This window comes from Callospermophilus lateralis, chromosome 12 (assembly GCF_048772815.1).
Source record: "Callospermophilus lateralis isolate mCalLat2 chromosome 12, mCalLat2.hap1, whole genome shotgun sequence".
Classification (NCBI taxonomy): Eukaryota; Metazoa; Chordata; class Mammalia; order Rodentia; family Sciuridae; genus Callospermophilus; species Callospermophilus lateralis.
The window spans coordinates 108,131,860-108,153,358 of NC_135316.1; the positions used below are offsets into that span (position 1 = coordinate 108,131,860).

At 44.5% G+C, this 21,499-nt stretch overlaps 1 protein-coding gene across 1 annotated transcript in view; it reads left to right on the forward strand.

Moving 5' to 3' along the window:
• The window catches only part of Myo16 (myosin XVI), a 393,713-nt gene that overhangs the window by 64,884 nt on the left and 307,330 nt on the right, over positions 1–21,499 (forward strand). Inside the window, exon 3 of the mRNA XM_076872404.2 lies at positions 1,089–1,232. Coding sequence (XP_076728519.2) covers positions 1,089–1,232 — 144 coding nt within the window. The remainder of the gene's footprint in view (positions 1–1,088; positions 1,233–21,499) is intronic.

Here is a 21,499-nt window from a genome sequence, read left to right on the forward strand (position 1 = left end):
TCTCTGTCACTTAGAAGCAGAAGTGTTATCATGATTTATTAGTAATTGTACTACCAGTTTTGAAGAGGTGGATAGATTTGCATGACAGGATTTCTGGCCAGAATATTGATTTTGGGGAGGGAAATCTGTTCTGGACCATTCAGACCCTATAAAAAGGACATGGTTCACAACCCAGAAGTTTTATTCATCTAGTAATAGGTCTTTTTAAAAAATAATTTCACTAATTTGCACTTGGTATTAATACAAAATAGAAATATACACTTGAAAACATTAATAAAAGGACAGAATGATTTTTATAACTCTGTGCAAAATGAATATTTAGAAGTTTTGAAAAGTACTAAAAATTCAAGGTGGTAGCAGGAGAGCCTTTATCCAAGCACAAGACCATTCAGGCACAGCTGTCAGGTCCGTGCACCCTTGCAGCCAGCACCGACGGGGGCTTGTCACATTCATCTGGGTTTTAAAAGAAGAACAAAGTAAGGACCTAGATGGTTTGATTTAATAGGTTGTGAAATATCTATAAAATACCATGAAGTCATTAAAATTTATGTCCGAAGACATTCTAGTTTCACCAGTTAACTTGCCGTCTGGCCTGTTGTGATGTGCTGGTAAGTCTCCTGCAGACCGTTCCAGAATGATTAGAGATTCAAGTTCAGTAGATCTTGCAGTGTCTTGTCTATCTCAGATGCAATAAAATGGCTAAACTTTATTCTTTTGGGCAATTAAGAATTGTTCATGCTTTGAAGTAGAAGTGTAATATGATCGAATCTGTGTTTTAGAAAAAACAATTATTGAGAATGGCCCAAGATTTTCTGATATTCCTACCCACATGGCGGAAAACCCATAGGTGAAATAACACTTTTTAGCATGAGATCTTCCCTGCCTTATCCTTTTCGTTTCCACTGTCTGTGGGCCCAGTTCCCTGTCAGTGTGACTTCTGCCCCTTCTTCGGGTTAGCGGGGGAGTGTGAACATGTTCGTTCCTGTTTGGCTCCCCTCTTTCAAAGCTGACGGTGAAACTGTCCATCTGTGGACATTAGCAGTAGGTCACACCGGGCTACAACATTGTTTTCCTTTTCCGTCTTGCAGTGTGCTCGCTATGACAATGCCTTCATCGCAGAGGTCCTGATTGACAGAGGAGTCAACGTCAACCACCAGGACGAGGACTTCTGGACGCCAATGCACATCGCTTGTGCATGTGACAACCCTGACATTGTCCTGCTGCTTGTCCTGGTAAGCCACTCAATTCTGTTTATCTGCCATCTCAAGACTTGGTGACCCCCACTAGCCTATGTATTTAATGACCTTCACAAGGTGTGCTATTGCATTTGAGGAAAATGTCCTCATCTGTGCACCTAGAACACGGGATCATGAGTATCTGAGGCTGGGGGTCACATAGTGCTAAGCCTGTGTAGATGCCAGGCCAAGCTTGACCCCTCTTGCCTTTCTTTGCAAATGCCTGATTGATACAGGTCAGTGCTGGCTGAAATGGAGTGTTCATTGTATTTTTCAATTCACTGTCATTTGTTAAATTTTTAGCTAAATGAGCATGCAATCATATGGAAATGTGGCTTTTATTGCATTTCTGATGGTTTTGCCTAGCACAGTACTGCCCACAGCATTTGTGCATGAAAATGGAAACTTCAGCAAGCAGTGGAGTTTGCTGTCTGTTGCTTTCTCTTACATCTTAGACCTGGCACGAATGCCCACACATATCAGTTGGGAATTAAGGCTATTATATGATTAGTTCATCTCTTAAAAGGGTTTTAAGAATCTATGCAAGATTTTTTTTTAAAGCATACGGGTGTAGAAGAAGAAGAATGATTTGGGTTCTTCCCATTATTAATAAAAATCATGTAATTCCCTCATGACTTCCTGTTTTGCGCCTGGCTTTTCACATACATCATCTCACCTAAGCTCTCGTGATTTTACGTGCAAGAAAATTTTGTTCAAATATCTTAAGCAGCTTCACATATGCCGAAAACATACCCTAGATTTGCACTTAGGTTCCCTGAGCAGAGCCCATCTTTTTGGGGTCCGCCTGCCTTCACTGTCTCTGCTGCCGTAGCAAATTCCCACCTGCTTGGTGGCTGAACCCTCACAGCCAGGGAGTCAGAGGTCTGAAATGGGTGCAATGCTGCACCCCTCGTGGGCTCTACGGAGAGCCCTTGGCTGGTCCTCGCGTCCTGGGCTAGTAGATGCCCCACTCCAGTCTCCAGTCTCTGCACCCCTGTCCTTCTCCTTTCCTTTCTGAAGACATCAGACGTTGGATTCAGGGCCCCAGCCAATGCAGTAGGACCTCATCTTAACTGGATGACATCTGCGAAGACTTTGTTTCCAAGTAAGGGAACGTTCCTAGATACCAGTTGTGGAACTTCAATGTATCTTTTAATGGGACATAATTAAATGACTACATTGTCCTCTGCCTCCATTTTTAGAATCAGAAGCAGAGGCATTTGAGCATTAAACACTATAAACTGGGACTTCTTTTTTTTTAAGTTTGTTTTCATTGAAGATGGACACAATGCCTTTATTTTATTTGTTTATTTTTATGTGGTGCTGGGGATTGAACCCAGTGCCTCATGCATGCTAGACAAGTGCTGTACCCCTGAGCCATAACCCTGGCCCCTAGGACTTCTTTAATCTTGTAAGAGGATTAATTTCATCTTAATTTTTCTCATTTGTCCTGTAAGATCTTTTCTAAAGTGGGGATATATGTCACTGAAAATTTTTTTTATTATTATTTAAATACTCTAAGATGGAGACTGTGTTAAATTAAAAAGGAAGGACAAAAGAAATAAAGATCAGCTTGGAATAGAAACTTTGGGAGTGCTCATTCGCTACATGAAAGGATGTAGAAGCTACTGAACTAGGAATATGATCTTTATTTAGAATCTTTATTAGAATCTTAATTTTGACAAAATAGAGCCTAAGAGGAATGACCAGCAGCAGGAAGGCCGAGTATGTGTGCAGTAGTCCAGGACAATGCAGGGCACACCAGCCAGCCCTGGTCTCCTCTGAGGGACACCGTGCAGGGAGAACATCCAGTCTTCAGGATGCTGGAGCTCGTGGAGCGTGAGGCTCTGCTGGGTGAGAGGGGCTTGGCTTGCGGTCCTTGCTCAGTGCCCTTCTGGATAGTTCAGTCCCTGGACAACGTGCGTCACATGGCTGGTTTCGGGCTGTGAGAATGGGGGTGCACGTTGCATCGTGACTTGTGTGTTCTGCTTGTGTTCTGATTATTCCTGAATATGGGAGACGCCAAAATAGTCTCAAAACCTGCTTCCATTTACTTTCGTTAATTGTTATTAATTACACTAAACCTTTTGCCAAAGGAGGCTGTTTTAATTTTCCCTGCATACACAATGGTCCTATTTATTCTCAAAAGTCAGTGTTCATTTCCTTAGTGAAATTGATGGCCCAAGACTTCACCTTGTTGAATTCAGACAGGTTCGTCGGCTGTAGTTCATTGCCAAGCCAAACTCTCTCCCTCAGTTCTCACATGTCTCGCCTCCTAATTTATGATAGCACAGGGCAGGAGGGTCTCTTCTTTAGGTGATCTCCTTGAATCCACACCTGGACCCCGGCACCTGCCTCACCTGCAGCATGTAGTGTCATCAGATAGCAGAAGCATCAGACATCACCAGGGGACTAAAGGAAGCAAGCCACGGAGGCCACCCTGAGGGCAGAGGCACATGTTCACGGCCAGAGCCAGGCTTCCGCAGGCCTCCAAGACTGCGTCTGGGTGTCACCATGCCAGGTGGCTTGTGACTCGGCTCTCCCCAGGGGCTCTTTGAATGGAAGAGGAAATGGATATCAGCTTTGTTTTTACTGAATTTGCACAAGATCTTCCAAAGAAATCGGCAGCAATAGCACTAATCCCAGTCTCCAAAATATATTCTTAGAAAAGGGATGACTATTTTGAAGAAACGGCAGATTCTCACCTAACTTAGGATCCCTTCTCCTCATTGGCACACCCAGTGGGAGCTCCATTGGGTTGAGGAGCGTCTCCATGATCCTTTTCTGTGCTCTCTTCTCTCCTCCTCGTCCTTGGCACGTGACCCCATTTGTCCCCAAGGTCGGCAGCACATACCTGCCTGCCTTCACATCTCACCTCATTACGAACATTACGCTTATTTAAATGACGGCTTATTTTTCTCTTGGTTCTCATGAGATACAAACTAACTCGACTGTCCAGAGGCCAGTTGCCTTCACAGTAAATACCTCCTCTGCCTGCAACACTGGGCTGCAAATTTGGTTCAAACCCTCTTACACTAGGGGTGTGTATGAGGAGCCCTGAGTCGGGCATTTACTTTAGAGTTGACTTCCAGCAAGTCACAGAAGTAGCTAGTGGATGTGAACACAGCTGTCTGTCAGAACTGCACCCCGCACTGAGTTGACCCTCAGTGTACACCTGCTGGGTACATGAATCGATGGGTGTGTGAGCAAAGGGTCACTTCTGGAAGTCAGCCTGAACTGGAGCCGTCCATATTAACTCATGTTTAGTAAAAGGAATTGTGTACCGTCTTCATAATTTTATGTGTCCTGGCATTCCTATCCTGTGCAGTGTTTTGTTTTTTGTTTTTGTTTTTGCCATTTACTGTTTCTTTGTTCGCTCGTTATACATGATATTGAGGTTCATTTTGACATAATTTGCTCCATTTCAACCTTTAGAACTTTTCTCTCCCCTTCTCCCATCCCCTAATACCCTTCTTTTACTGTTAGTCCTCCTTCTATTTATTTATCGTTGTTTTAAGTTGTTGCATCATAGTTTTACTGGAAACTAGAACATACTGTGCATATTCATACAAGCACATGGAATAATTTGCTCAGTTTTATTCTGCAGTTCCTCCCTTTCCCATTCCTCCTCCCTTCCCCTTAGTCTTCTTTCTCCTGATCATTCTTGAATTTAATTTAGAGGTACTTGCTTCAGCACACAAATTGTCTCATTGTCTGATGTTCCTTGTCTTTAAAGGTGGAATTGAGAAGGAGAGACTGGTTTTATTTCGGGTATGATTATAGAGCTAAATCTGCACTTTCCAGGTGAAGAGAGCCTTCTCGTGTCTCTGCAGGGCTGGTTCTCACACCACAGAATCACCCACCTTGTGTATAAGTGATACATCTGCTATTACTCATCCAGAAGGTGTACTTCAGATCACCATCTTCATTCACATTCCAAGGAACGTGATTGATCACTATGGATCACATGGGGACTGTCCCAAGGGAACTAGTGGGCTCATTCCTTCACACTTTCTCCAAGAATGTATTGAGTGATGAGTTCTAGATGCTGCACAGTGAACAAGACCTCTTCCATTCTAGAGTAATGGCAGAAATGAACGGAGCAAGTCATAAAAGTGTACCTCTGAGAGGTTTGATTGATGGATGGACCAAGTCCGAGTAGCCTTTTGTACACAGTGCTAGTGTGAGCCCAGATATCCATCCGTGGAAGTAATTCACTTTTGAATAAATTTTGATGAAATCTGTTGCCATAAAAATTCTAACTGCTATGAAAATATGTTCCTGCCAACAACCTCAAAAGAGAGATTTATTTTTCTTGCAGACTTAAGTGCCATTGTACGTGGTTTAGTGCTGCATGTTCAATGTTTCAGTTCCCAAAGTATTTGAGCGCCTACTGTTTCTGCTAAAGGGAGTCAGCAGTTAGCAAATGAAGCAAATTTTTGTTTTGTCAGTTTTTAAAAAATTTTTTTTGTTTCAATTTCATTGATTTTTAGCTCTGATTTTAATTATTTCCTGTCTTCTACTGCTTTTGGTATTGATTTGTTCTTCTTTTTCTAGGGCTTTGAGACAATGTTAAGTCATTTATTTGTTGACTTTTCTTCTTTTAAGGAATGAACTCCATGCAATGAACTCTCCTCTTAGAACTGCCTTCATAGAACTTCATAGAACTGTCCGAGAGATTTCGATATGTTGTATTTGTGTTCTCTTTCAACTCTAAGAATTTTTGAATCTCCTCCTGGATGTCTTCTGCAACCCATGGTTCATTCGGTAGCATATGATTCAGTCTCCAGGTGTTGGAGTAGCTTTACTTATTTTATCATTGATTTCTAATTTCATTCCATTATAATAAGATAGAATGCAGGGTAGCATCTCTACTTTTTTATATTTGCTAAGATTTACTTTGTGGCATAGCATGTGGTCTATTTTAGAGAAAGATCCTTGTGCTGCTGAGAAGAAAGTGTACTCTCTTGTTGAAGAATGAAATAGTCTATATTTAAGTCAAGTCTAAGTTATTGATTGTATTATTGAGCTCTATAGTTTTTTTGTTCAGCTTTTGTTTGGAAGATTTATCCAGTGGTGAAAGAGGTATGTTAATGTTACCCAGAATTATTGTGTTGTGGTTTATTTGACTATTGAACTTGAGAAGAGTTTGTAGATGCTCCATTGTTTAGGGCATATAAACTTATTATTGTTGTGTCTTGTTGATGAATGGTTCCCTTAAGCAGTATGAAATATTCTTCTTTATCCCTTTTGATCAACTTTGGCTTGAAGTCTACTTTCTTTGGTATGAGGATGTCCATAGGTTCTGTTATCACAGTATTCTGGAAACCGTTGCTTGCTTCCACAGTCCGTGTGAGTGGTATGATTTTTCCCAACCTTTCATGGATTGGCACAGAGGAAGGCACAGAGATTTGATGTCTTTTCCTATGAGATGAGGCTCTTGGAGGCAGCATACTGTTGGGTCTTTTTTTTTTCCAATCCAATCTGCCAATCTATGGCTTTTGATTGGTGAGTTTAGGCCATTAGCCTTCAAGGTTATTATTGAGACATGATTTGTGTTTCCAGCCATTATTGTTTATTTTTGGTATTTAACTTGACTTGGTTTCTCCTCTGATTAGATTTTCCTTTGGTGTAATCCCTCCCTCTGCTGATTTTCATCATTGTTTTTTATTTCCTCTTCATGGAATATTTTGATCAGGATGTTCTGTAGTGCAGGCTTTCTAGTTGTAAATTCTTTTTAACTTTTCTTTATCATGGAAGGTTTTTATTTCATCATCAAATCTAAAGCTTAGTTTTGCTGGATATAAGATTCTTGGTTGGCATCCATTTTCTTTCAGAGCTTGGTATATGTTGTCCCACCATCTCCTGGCTTAGAGGGTCTGGGTTGAAAAATCTGCTGAGAAACGAATCAGTCTCCCCCTATATGTGATCTGATTCCTCTCTCTTGCAGCTTTTAAGAGTCTGTCCTTATTCTGTATGCTAGGCATTTTCATTACAATGTGCCTTGGTATAGATCTGTGGTAATTTTGTACATTTGGTGTCCTGTAAGCCTCTTGTATTTGATTTTTCAATTCATTCTTCATGTTTGGGAAATTTTCTGATATTATCTCATTAAAGAGATTGTGCATTCCTTTGATTTGAAACTCTGTGCCTTCCTCTATTCCAATAAATCTTAGTTTGGACTATTGATGCTGTCTCATAATTCTTGGATGTTCTGCTTATAGTTTCTTACTATCTTCACTGTGTGGTTAACTTGATTTTTTCAGATTGTATACTTTGTCTTCATTATCTGACATTTTGACTTCCAAGTGATCTAGTCTGTTCATGATGCTTTCTATTGAGTTTTTTATTTAGTTTATTGTTTCCTTCCTTTCAAGGATTTATGATTTTTTCCTTCAGAATCTCTCTCTCTTTCTTGAAGTAATCTTCTGCTACCTGTATTTGCTTCCTTATCTCTTTGTTGCTGTGATCAATGGTTGCCTGTATTTGCTCCCTTATCTCTTTGTTGGATTGATCAACTTTTGCTGTATTTGCTAATGTAGGTCATTCTTTAATTCGCAGACCATTTTAATTTTGAACCTTCTGAACTCCTTCTCTGACATTTCATCAACCTCGCTGTCCATGGGTTCTGTTTTCATAGGATCCTGGTTTGTTTGGGGCACTTTCCTCCCTTGTTTTTTCATGCTGTCTTTGTGATTTCCTTTCTTGCCGCATGGATCTGATGTAATACAGTTTCGACCCTATAATCTGTAGTATCTGTGCAGATTATCTGTACCTCACCTTGGTGTTGGGCTCCAGACCCTGCTGGTGCCCCAGGACAGATGCTATAGGTGGTGGTGGCAATAACAGGAGGTAACTCGAGATAGCATTGGAGGTGCCCCAAGACGGATGCAAGGTCTTCCAGAGATGGGGCTGAAAGGGTGGATCTTACACTGGCTTTGGGTTACCTGTTCCAAGATGCAGCTGCTTCTAGGCCCTGTCTGTTTTCCCAAGGTCAAGGCTACGTGTGGGGAAGGCTATGGTGATGGTCTTAAGGTGGAAGTGGGTTAGGGCTGGGCTCTCAAGAGGTGGTGCTAGTGGTGGGACCCAGGCCTGTGTTGGGCCTGGACTCCTGTGCAGGTCATCAGAGGGGCCTGAGCTCTGGTGGGTACGCAGGTGGCAGGATGGACCTGGGCCTACCCTGGGCCCTGGCTCCTGTGCAGGTCAGCGAGGTGCAGCTGGGAATTTTAAATTTTGTTAGCTGAGATGAAGCAGGTTAGAATATTGTGGGGGTCAGGAGTATGAGTTCAAATATTAATGAAAGATAATTGAATCACATAAGTTCTTTTGGAAGTCGCCTATAAAGTGGTATTATTGGTTGGTGAGAATTGCTGTTGTGAATTGTGGCAAGAAGAGTGTGTGTGTGTGTGTGTGTGTGTGTGTGTGTGTGTGACATACTTAGCACCATTAGACATTGCTACTTCAATAGAATCACAAATGTCTTGGAGTAGGCCTGGCTACTGAGAATGTTGTCAATGCCTTTGCCTAAACATCTGCCAAACTCTGAGAGATGCTGATGACTTTTTCACAGAGCCTCCCTGCCCCAGGCATTCCCTAGCGCTTCTCCCTTATCAGCTCACTCTGTCCTTACAGACTGCTATTGGGAGGTGCTAGCAGTTTCTGCTTCTTACAGGTGAAGTGACTGACGCAGAGAGGCACTTCCACCTGCTGATGGCCAGGTGGAAGTGCTGGGGACAGGTTGAGCTCCGAAAGGCGGGTTTCAGGGCCTGGCTGCCACATTTCTTAAGATGCGATTCAGGCTAAGCTAAACGTGCCCACAGCAGGCTAGTAAGATCATGACTCCCTTTGTGACCTCACACATTTCCCTGGGAAACATAGCTTTCTAACTTGAATACTTAGATTTGGGGAGGAATACTAAGAGATAGAACAAATAGTCGATTCTCACTATTCAGGGTAGTTTATGCTACAGATATACCATGAACACAAAATTAATGAGTACTGAGCTTTGCTCCTAGGAGAAGCACATGGTGAGATTTTTCTAAGCATTTGTCACCACATTTCATCAGTTAATCAGTGTGTGATCTCTCTTTTCATATTAAAGATACCTTTTCAATATCTAATGTGTTGATTCACTTGAACTCGGCATTGAACATGGCCATAGCACCTTAACTCCTTCCTGGGTGAAGTTTATCTGACACATGTAGATTCTCTTTTAGAGCATGCCATGGCCTTTATTTTTAAGGTACTAGGGATTGAACATAGGATGTTTTACCATTGAGCCACATCCCCGGCCCTTTTTACATTTTATTTTGAGACAGGGTCTTGCTAAGTTGTGGGGGCTGACCTTGAACTTGTGATCCTCCTGAGCTCCTGGGATTATAGACGTGCACCACTGTGCCTGGGTTGTCACAGCCTTCGGCCTTTTGCACTTAGGAACACTAGACAGCACTTAGCAGGACACTTAAGGGCCATTTTCAAAGCTCAGAATGAAAATCATTGCACTTAAGTAGGCCACACAAAGAGCACATTTTACCATGAAAAGCTAAAACAAGAGGCCAGGGTATTGTGTCTGATGACCTCAAGTGCAAATATACATGTTGGGTGACTATAATTTTTGCATCACTCTGTGTATATCCACAAGAGACATAAAAATGCCATTAATATGGGTTTTGGGGTTGTAGATAAATTTTAGCAAGTAGGTAAATTTGCAAATATGGATTGCACAAATATTGAGAATCATGTGTTAAATAAAACTATAGACACTTTAAAGAATTCTAAGTATGAAATAGAAGCTATCCAAATCCACTGTATTTTAGGTATTGTGGTGTGTCCAAACATCATGGATTTCTGCAATGCATTTTCAAATCTAAAAATTTGTTGTTATTATAATTACTATTGTACAATTGGATAGGCGTTTGCAGTTTCCTAGCTACTTTACTGACGTATCTCACTGGGATTGAGGAACATTTCTAGGTCATAGGCAATTCAGCTATTATTTAATATTAGAGAGGTTAGTAATGTAATGTGATCTCAAATGCAAATGTTTGCCCCCCCATAAAACAGTATTTTAAAGCTTTAAATAATGTATATTTACTGTGCCTAATCATGTCTATGTGATTATTATTACAATTACATAAAGTTTGCTCGCTGAGAATTTTCCTTTGCTTACCCTTTCATTGAGTATTTGAGGTTCCTCATATGTAATTTTAATTTTGCCTTCTAGGTGTTCTAATTTTAAAATATCTTCTAACTTGTACCATATTTCAACACCAATCTCTATAAATTAAATTTTTTAAGTTCTTTTTAAAAAATAATTTCAAGATAATTTTCCCTTTCCCAGATTTTTGAGAAAACTTTTATTATTCAAGCATAAATTCACAAGTCAAATTTGATTAGCTCAAGTCATGTTTTATTCTCTTGAAGATCTTCGTATTATTTCAACATGTTCACACAGAGAGGAAGATACACACGCGTGTGCATGTTTGTGTAAAATTCTAGCATGTTAAAGCAGCTGTGCTCTGAGCGCGTGCAAATGTCCTCAAGTACAGCTGTGTCGTGTGCCTGCTCGGGTGGAGCCAGGGACTCCCCTCTGCTGTTTGGACCCTGTGGTTCTTGGGGAGTGGATCCTTTTCACTCTTTTCCCATTTGATTGTGATCAGAGGCCGGTCATCGGCACACGCTGGACCCGAGTTTCTGCACGTGGGCTGCTGGTGTGGCCTTGGATGCTCTTTTGGAACGTGAGCAGTTGGTGCACCTTTCATCAGTTCACCGCATTTCTAACTGTAGAAACAAAGGCCTCGTGTGTGTGTGTGTGTGTGTGTGTGTGTGTTAATTATTTTGAAGACAATGTAATAGAGCTGCGCTCCTTACAGTTACTGTTGGGTGAAGCAGTCGCCTGTGCTGCTGACTGATCATCTTAGACTTTCTCTTTCTTGTTGAAACATTTGGGAAGGAAGTGGCTTCATACTTCACTTGTCCTGGAACCATTTAACAACTCTGCTCCACAGGGTGTCTGTCTATCGGACGTGAGTTCGAGAAACTGATGACATGGAATGAAGGGACATTGTTTAATTAGTTTTATTTTGGAAAGGTTCACAGGCCATTGCTGGGTACTGAATTGTCACTATCATACACTCCCAAGAGGTCTTTTAAGGTACTTTTTCTCCTTGAAAGGAGACGCTGCAGGAGGGAATGCCAGCAAAGGGACGGTCACTTTTTAAGTGCCGCTCAGCGATGGCTTTACCACATTTCACTCCAGTAGCCCTGCGCTGATGGCTGGGAATGACAGTGACGGTTTTCCCAGTCCTTGGCCTTGTGTGTTTGAACATCTGACATCAGCACTTTCTTTGCCTGTGGGGGAGAGTGCGATGGTCCATATCTAATGGGCAGTGCCCGTGGCACTCGATGGTTTCCCGGGGGCTGCAGGCAATGCTGGGTCCCAGCTCTCCTTCATGACTTAAAAAATGTATGACACCTGTAAACCTGCTCCTTTGTGTGAGGTGTCTTAAACTGACCAAACTTAAACCTTTCTGAAACTTTGCCCACTAGGTGCTTGGACTCTTCCTGGGTTCGTGTTACTGTGTGATGGTGTGTAGTGTGGTTACAGGTCACCTCTCTGTCACTTTGGTGTGGTGGACATCAGCCCATAGACTGCCCTGGCTGTTTTGAGAGGTTGCCCTCCTCCCGGGAATGGATAACTGAGATGGTTGAAGGCCAGTCTGATTATCCAACCTGAGTGGCGGCACAGGATGCTGGCTGTGCTGTGTGGTCACCTGCCAGCTTTTCATGTACCTGACCACAGGTACGGTGCCCGTCTCTCCTGCGGTCCTTGACTCTGCCAGGAGGATGGAAGCCTCCCTGCTCGAGTGCCCTCAACTCCCCACTCACAGTCCAGCACGGATTTTTTCCCTATTTATCCTCATCTGAGAGCTAAATTCCTCACGTGCACGTCCTTACTGCTTTCTCCACAAAGGCTCCTTCTTGTTTCTCTCTTGCTACTTAATCCGTTCTTTCCTTCATTTCCACAGTCACAACCTAGTGTCCTGTTAAGGTGGAAAAGAGAGGTAAGACAGTCGGTCGCACTTCCCTCCCCCATCCCAGCTGTGGTCTTCCCCCAGGAGCATGTGACTCTGTGTGCCGGTCACCCCTGGGGCCCTCCTGGGCGCGGGCCCTCTGCCCTCTTGCTCTTTACCCCCCAAGCTGGTCCTCCCCAGGAACACTGACTCTCCACCTCTGTGCAGAGCTGACGAGGCGCCTTCCCGTCCCACTGTTCACCTCTTGCAGTTGATCTCACTTGATTTAAAGGCCAGGGACCTGAGAGGGGCTGGACGACATGGGGAGCTTCACCCTGCCCCGGTTAGCGTCGGTTGAGCACAGGAGCCCTTCTGTTCCTGGGTTTTGTCTTTGAAAATCTATCACTGCGTAACCCTGCTGTCCCTAAAGTCCATGGTGAAGATCCTGACTTAATATTCACAGTGATCAGGGCCATATACTAGCTTTCGGAAGATAAGCCATGAAGTGCCCTTTAGAAAACAAATCTGGAAGAATTCTGTTTCAGATCAGCTGTGGTTGGAAATTGTCACCCTTGTCCCTACAAACAGAAAATCTCGGTGCTAGTTAAAAACCAAGGACTTTTCTTGGACCTGTCAGACTGACTCGGAGAGCCCCACCCTGCGAGGGGCCAGCAGCCCCCACACTCCTGCCTCCTGCGTCAGCCAGGGCTGGGGAGGGCGGTGCAGCCGGCAGGGGCTCGGGCAGCCACCATGCCGGGCACAGCGCTCACGCTCAGTTTTAACACCAAGGTCATAGGGTGTCCCTTCCACACACCCTGCCACTGTCCTGGAAGGGCTCTGTGGGAAGCAGCGGGACCCAGCTGTGAGTCTCAAGGCAGATCGCTGAAGGGAAGCACCCGGAAGCTCAAAGTCATGGGGGGACAGGAGCCAGACCCTGAAGGCCTGGCCACCTCTGGCTGCTGGCCTTACAGAGCCACCACACAGCCCAACTGCTGCCCCTGACAAAATAAACCCTCGCCCTCCAATCCCCGTTCCCCATGGCTAATACAGGGTTCCCTGCTTCCAGACAGGGCAGAGGAGGGTCAGGAGGGGGCGGGTGTTTGAATAGATCAAGCATCAAATAGGACACAACCAAGATCAGCCCGGTAAGGTTCTAACGCTGAAGGTCAAGGGGAAACCAGAGGAATCACACCTACTGGACAGAAGCGGAGAGACCCTGGTGGGCTCCCCGTAGACTGGTCATGGTCAAGGCCAGATGCTGAGCCTCATCGGATACAGCAGCAGAACTTTTCCAAACCGAGTCGCAGACGGCTCAATCACGGGTCAGACCGGGAGAAGAACCTCAGAAGGCCTGAGACGTACAGTGGGACACCGGGGGCGGGGGGAGGGGGGAGAAGACGGTAGGATCAATACCTGACAAACACCGGCCAAGAGCTTTCTGAAGTCGCTGGTGGACCTGGGACCCCACAGGCAGGTAGCTCCTGGATCACCAGGAAACCACCAGCATAGGAGGGAAAACTAACGGCAGCAGTCACGTTCAAACTGCAGAAACCCAAATCAAGGGGGAGATCTTGAAAAAAGACAGGAAAAGGTACCTTACAGAGAGAGGAAGGAAGGTAAGAACTGCATCGGGTCTGTCTTCAGAAGCCATGACGCAGAGAGTGTGGCCTGGGAGGTCTGAAGTGCTGAAGGGTGAACTCGCCCGACCGTGGAAGTTCCCCGCGGGAACTCTCCTTCACTAGGAGAGACATTAAAGCGTTTCTCAGACAACAAACACCGAGGGAATCCACCGCCGGCAGATCTTGTGACTTTCAGGAAATGTTAGAATAAGCTGTTCTGGGAGAATGAGAATTATGTGGTCAGACCACGTGATGGGTGTGGAGAAGAGAGAACAGTGGGAAATCCTAGATAAAGGCAGACATTCCCACACCAGGTGAGTTTTTCTTATTCTAAATTTATGTGAAAAACACCACTTAAAGTAATAATAACAATGTATCAGGTGGTTATAGCATCTGAAAAAGAGAAATGTCATCAGGGATGAGGGAGGCATTGGAAATACTGCCACAACTACGCTACGCCTGAACTTTCACACTGTCATTTGAAAGTGGAGTTGGACTTATTAAAAAAATGTGGGTGAGGATGTGGGGGAAAAGTCCTCTTATATATTGCTGGTGGGACCGCAAATTAGTGCAACTACTCTGGGAAGCAGTACAGCAGTTTCTTAGAATACTTGGAATGAAACCAACATTTGACCCAGTTATCCCACTCCTTGGTTTATACCCAAAGGACTTAAAATTAGCATATTGTTGTGATGCAGTCACTTCAATGTTTATAGCAGCTCAATTCACAATAGTCAAGCCATGGAACCAAACTAAGTGTCCTTCAACAGATAAAAGGATCAAGAAAATGTGGTATATATACACAATGGAATATTATTCAGCCATAAAGAATGAATTCTGGTATTTGCTGGTAAGTGGATGGAACTGGAGAATATCATGCTAAATGAAATAAGCCAGTCTCAAAAAAAAAAAAAAAAAACAAAAACAAATGCAGAATGTTCTGATATGCAGATTCTGACTCACAATAAGCCAGGGGAGAGGGAAGAATAGAAGTTCATTGGACCAGATAAAGGTGGATGAAGGGAAGGGAGGGAGAATGAGAATAGGAAAGACAGTAGAAAGAATCAGACATATCTTTCCTGTCCACATATATGAATACATGACCAATGTAACTCCACATCCTGTATAACTGCAATAATGAGATCCTAACTGGAATAAGGTATACCCAGTATACTTATTAGATGAATAATATTTCAAAATTACTGTCATGTAAAATTTTTTAAAAAATAAATGTAAAAATAGGCATCAGGGCCTGGGATGTAACTCAGTGGTAGAAAATGCACAACATGCAAAAGATCCTGTATGCAAGCTCCAGCATCATGCACACACACACCAGCTTCTTGCAAACTCTAAAACAAACAGGAAAAATAATTCCAAAATAAGTATAATGTTTATCCTAAGAAAAAATATAAAATAGGATCATGTGCTCAGTTAAAAAATGAAGGCAGAAAAACAGGAAAAATCAAAACAGAGCAAAGACAATGAATAGAATATAATTATAAACAGTCATATTAATGCAGCTGTATCGGTAACTGCTTTAAATATGAATGGTCTAAACATCAACTAAAAGACAGATGTTCAAAGTAGATAAAAATATAAGATCTAACTCTGTTGTGTACAAGAGCCCATGTTAAACATAAATAGATTAAAGTAAATGGAGAAAGCTCAACCATGCCAATATTAATCAAAGAAATATGGACTGCCACATTATATTTAGGCAATGCAGACTTTAGGTGAGGAAAACTGAAGGAAGGATATAACAATGGAGGGCTCAATCCTATGAGAAGACATCAAATTATTTTAGTAAAGGTACCAGGTTGCTTCAAGCCAGCAGAGTGAATGGCCCCGCCACGGATCCAGAGGAGGAGACTGTAGCTGGGCAGTGCAGTTGGACTAGTGGCCTAGGCAGAGTGGCCCCTGGGATGTGTGCACAGACACGTGTCCATGTGGATGACAGCACACCCACCCAGGACTTGCAGTCAGTATGGCCAGTGAAGAGCCCCAGAGGAGAGTGCTGGCCTCCAGACCTGCAGGATCTGAGTGGTGGGCAGTGCCGTGGACGAGCCCTGGTGAGACTGCTCTCTGAGGAGCACAGAGCAGAGGAAGAGTAGAGGGCTTGTGCAGACCCTGGCACGGGGCGGTGAGTGGGAACGACAGGCCGAGGCTCGGGCAGCCTTCCCCAGGTGGCAGAGCAGCCAGGTGCCCTGTGAAGAAGGAACGGGGTCGGGGGGAGCTTCCCAGACAACCGAGCTGCTAGTGCATGCGTCTGTCCTTGGGAGCAGCAGGTCGGAGGTGGCTAGTGTGGACCTGGCTGGAAGCCGGTGGTGGGCTTCAAGTGAGCACCAGGGGGCAACAGGGCCATTTTGTCCTGTGGAAGGGACATCCCTTGAAGTGCAGGAGAGGAGGGGTCAGAGGATGGAGTGGGTGCTCTCAGGACTGCTGAGGCTGCCTCCTTAGTGAGGTGAGGGAGGTGGAGGGTTGGCCCCGGTGGTGATGGTCGGGGGTGGAGCGAGCCGGGCTGATGAGTGACCAGTGGATGGTCATAAAACAGCACAGATACCATGGTCCTGACTTATAAAAGTAAGATAGCCACATGGTCACGTACTTGGTCATCTGTTTCTTAATGCAGGGATATGTGCTACGAAATGTGCCCTAGATGGTTTCATGGTTGTGGAGTCAGCAGGCAGAGACACAGATCAGGACGGCTGCGAAGTCACCAAGCAATAGAATCTTATGAGTCCCCTGTCACATATGTGGCCTGTCAGTGACTGAAATGTTGGCGGGAGGCACCTGCAGGAGAGAAGGGGAGGGGGAGAGGTTCTGGGAATCAGCTCTGGTGCCTGTGTGGCCCAGGAGGCCTGGGAACCGAGCTCCTCCAACTGGAAACCAAAGCCTGGGGCAGACTGGGGCAGGCAGAGGCATCCCAAGACCCAGGAGGGTCCATGTCCAAGGGAAGGAGAAGATGGACGTTGCTGCGCTAACAGGAGCGAATCCACCCTCCTTTGACTTCCCTTGGAGTCTGGTCCCCAGCGGCTGGGATGGTGCCCTCCAGGCTCTGAGGACTTTCCTTACTCAGTCTGTGGTTTACAAACGCCTCAGGCCTACACCCGGACAGGCGGTGATACCAGACCAGACATTGGCCACCCCTTAGCCAGGAGGGTAGATGCACAAACTAACCGCAATGTTTACTATGGGCGCTTGTCAGTGTTGGTATTTGGCAGCCCATTTGTTCTATGGGATGGCTACTCCACCTCCTGCCAGTGTGTAGGAAAAGGTTCACAACAGCCTTCAGTTTATTTATTCTTTAAATTATAGTGAGTGTGTTGAAACAGAATGCCACAGCAGTGGAGTTAGAGATTCTCGCCAATCTCTTTGGCAATGCTTATCATAAACAGCAGAATTAACTTCAGAGGTTCCTAAAAACCTATGATTGCAAAAGCAAATTCTACCTACTGGAAAAAATGCACATTTAGACAAGACTCACCTAATAAGCACATTTTAATGAAATTATTACCAAAAAAATTTTGAGAAAAGTATACATAACAAATATTAAGAACCTACTGAGACCTCCAAGGACATCATTCTGTGATAAATTCAACACGAGAGCCATGTTCAACTTCTGTTGTCTACAGAACATTTCATCCCTAACTCAGGATATGGGTCATCATAGGTGTTCCAACAGCAGGGACAGTTTGGGCGGCCCGTGGTGTGAACCCTGGAGTTGCTGTCACGGCTGTTTCATGGTGACGCTGGCTGTGGAGGCCTTCCGGGGCCTTCTGTAGAGCCAGTTCCCAGTCCCAGCCACGCAGCCAGTCCAGACCAGGGACCTGCCACAGCCCAGAAGCCTGCTGTGCTCAGAGCCTCAGCACTGTGTCTGGAGCTTTGTCCCTGGAGTCCTTATGTGGAAATCCTCACCCACGGCAGTAGAGTCCAGAGGTGGGGACCGCTGGCAGATGGTTAAGACGGGGTCTGGTGAGTGGGGAGGAGACTGCAGGCAGCTTTGGCTGCCCCTTCCACCCGTGAGGACCCAGCAAGAATGGCTGTCTGTGAGCTGTGCCGTCCTCTCCAGATACCACGTCCATGGCGCCTTGGTCTGGGACGGCCACCCTCCAGGACAGTGAGAGACACCTTTCTTGTTTATAAATAGTCTCCCAGGCTAAGCTACTTTGCCCAGGGGCCCAGGCGGACTCAGGCATGTGGTTCCTCTCTGTTCAGGGGTGCTCTGCTGGTTTGCTTCCTGTCGGTCACGGCCAGGGCTGCGGGCAGATGTGCTCTACCTGCGCAGCCCTGGGGAGGCTCCTGCCAGAGCATTTTTACCACCTGTGAGTCTCGTCCACTCCCTTCCGTGGGGGAAGACCGCTGGGGACCTCTGAGCGCTCTAAGGCGTGGTGCTCCCAAGTCTTCTCAGACAGAGGGAAGGGACGGGGTGGGGCATCCCCGACAGCAGGAGGGTCCACCGAGGTCCCCGGCTCCTCTGACATCCGAGCAGCAGGCCTGTCACAGTAGCCACAGGTGGATGGCTCAGGGCTCGTCCTGCAGTTGAGCAGGGTCTTTGTCAATTAATCAAGTGCTATGAAATCGGAAATCCCTTTGCATTTAAATAAACAGAAAGACTCACTCTTTAAACTCTGCTTAAAAATCGTGTTCCAACATCGGAGCATTCCAGACTGCACTCACAGATACACAGAAATGTCAGACCCGGACAAACACATCTGTGCCTCCCTGGGATGTCTTCTCTTCTCTCAGGAGTTTGGATATCCCGATTCCGTTTCCAATACTGTATATATCACAACTGTCACACTTGGGCATTTTAATATTAATAGAAATATGGAGTTAAGTAATTTATGTTAACTGTTTTATCATATTCAAAGAAGATCCTAGGAAATCTGCACTTTCAAAAATAATTTAATTTGCGAAGCTTGAGCCAGGATTGCCAACTGAAAACCTCTCTGACAGATTTATAATCTGTATATTTTTAGGATCACAGTTGGCTAAAAAAAAAAAAAAGTTCACATCAAAACCTTCTACTTTAAGAACTGTACAAATAACGCAGACACTTCCACAGGGTTTCAGAATTGTAGATAGCATTGCTTGCTCTGTAGGTGGGGAAGGAATTTCTGTTGTTGAAAACACACGCGTCGTCCTGCTGTGTTTGCTGAGTTCCTGAATTCCTGTATCTTGTGCAAGTTAGGATGTACTATTTGTGAAATCTTTGGCAAGTTTAGACATGACTCAGGAGAAGAGCAAAGGTTCCTATGACCTGGAAGCCGAGCTAGAAAATGAGAGACTAGTATGTGAAAGAATTGGTGTGAGCCAAGTGTGCGAATCTGTGACCTAGTCCCACAGAATATAAGAGAAAGCTTATTTTTGGAACAATGTGGCAGACAAAAGTGTTTATACTCACCAGGCGCAGTGACACATGCCTGTAATCCCAGCAGCTAGGGAGGCTGAGGCAGAAGGATTGCAAGTTCAAAGCCAGCCTCAGCAACAGGGAGGTACTAAGCAACTCAGTGAGACCCTGTCCCTAACTAAAATACAGTATAGGGCTGGGATGTGGCTCAGTGGTTGAGTGTCCCTGAGTTCAAACCCTAGTCACCCCCCCCACCAAAAAAAATATGGGTTTAAACTTTAAAGATTATAAGTCAGGTTGTAATGTACACAGGAATAAAGAATACATTCTTTAGTTAGGTCTAGTAAGATATTTAGTTAGATTTTATTCTTCACTACTATAACTAAAATATTCAGATAAAACTAAAATATTTGGTTATATCTAGTAAAAAGTACCATCTTTTTCCCCCTTGTTACATTTTTTTTTTTTTTTTGTGTGTGTGTGTTAGAAAGTAAATGAAATAATGAAATAAGAAGGTTAAATGACACCAGGAAAACCAGGTCACCACTGAGGTTTCCTGTCACAGGCAGAAGCAGACGTGGAGTCCATCTGAAGGCTGGTTTCTGAAGGCCTCAGAGGTGGCATTTGAGGGCATTGTCAGTGATTAGAAGGCCCGTGGCAGCGGGATCACAACTGCAAGATTGTTGGACAGTGTCCTGAGAAGGGCCGCGGGAAGTGGGCCCAGCCCAGGTCACTGCCTCTGGGCCCTGCGGCTGCCTGGAGTCCCCAGCGGGCTCTGGACCTGCTTCCTGGGCTCTGGCAGCTCTGGGTGCCCTAATGTTCCATTTTCTGTAGTTTAAGAACCAAACTTACTTCCTTAGTGAATGCAGGGCTGTAGAAAACAGAAGGTTAAAATTTCATGGACCTCTGATCTGCGCAAGAAGCCTCGGTTAGACTTCTTGCAGTTATCTAAATATCTGATTCCTTAAGTAGGCGTTCACTGGAGTATAGCAACTTCTGTGATCTAATTAATATGACAGGCCACGGGCACTTGCCCACTGGATGTCGCTGCATTCCCATGCCCCTGGGTATGATCTGAAGTATGAGTGAGGGCCTTACTGTGTCTTTTGCTAGTACAGGGCTCCCAGAGGCTCACATGCTGGCATGGCCCCAGCCCCTCTAGGACATGGATGAAGTGTAAAATATTTTCCAATATTGCTTTGAAACTAATTTAAACAAAATAATACATGTGATATATTTGATTATTGTGAAGGAAAACAGAGAAAATAAATTTAGGTTGGATTAGCCTTTTATGGTTTATCATGTCTGAATACTTTGCTATTCTGAATAGATTGCTTTTTGTAGTGGTCGAGATTTTGTTGTTATTTGAATTTCTGCTCTTTGTTTGAAAGTCTATGCTAACAAATGACAAGTAGTTTATGTCAGCAAAAACACAACCATAACTTTAAATAGCCAAAACACTTGGATAGATAATTTATGTAAGTAGAAATACCAGTGTCCATAAACATGTGAAGAAATATCTTTTCCCAGAATTAAAACTGCTAAGTAAAGAAATGTCCTAGCATATGGAATTGTCACGAAAAGGCGTATAAATTACTTAGTGTTGTGGCTCATTCACTTCTTCCCCAGCACCTGTGCTGTAGACCACGCCCATCAGCCCTGAGAAGGCTCCTAGAGAGAGCCATAGGCAGGGGCATGACTGCATTGGAGCCAGGACTGGGAAGATGATGTGGGTAATATTACAGATCACAGGAAGGAGCCGAGGCAATCTCCATTAGCATTCCACAAGTTTTATTTTAATATCATGGGGATCATATTGTGTTTGCCACCAGTTGGGGTTTGAGTAAATGCCAGAGGTAATATCGGGGTGCTTCTTGAGTTTTGGCAGATGGATGATGACTGAGGCAGAGTATTTTCCCTGCCCTGAACAAGCTCTGGGTTCTGCCTGTTCGTCCCTCCCTCTGCACCCTTGTCCACCCATGTCTCCCCAGTTTTGCCTTTTCCTGAATGTGACATGTTTGGACTCAAACAGTATACAGACTTTTCAGGTTGGCTCTTTCCCACTCTAAGTTTCCTCCTTATTTTTCATGACGACAGCTTAGTAACTTGTACTGCAGAATGTCCCATGGTCTTGGGGTAAGTGGCTTGATCACCACTCACCACTTGAAGGACATTTGGCTGCTGCAAGTTTGGGGAGTTGTGAATAAACATGTTGTGAACCGCCTTGCCCAGGTGTTGCTATGGACATGAGTTTTAAGTTCCTTCAGGTAAACACCAAGGGGC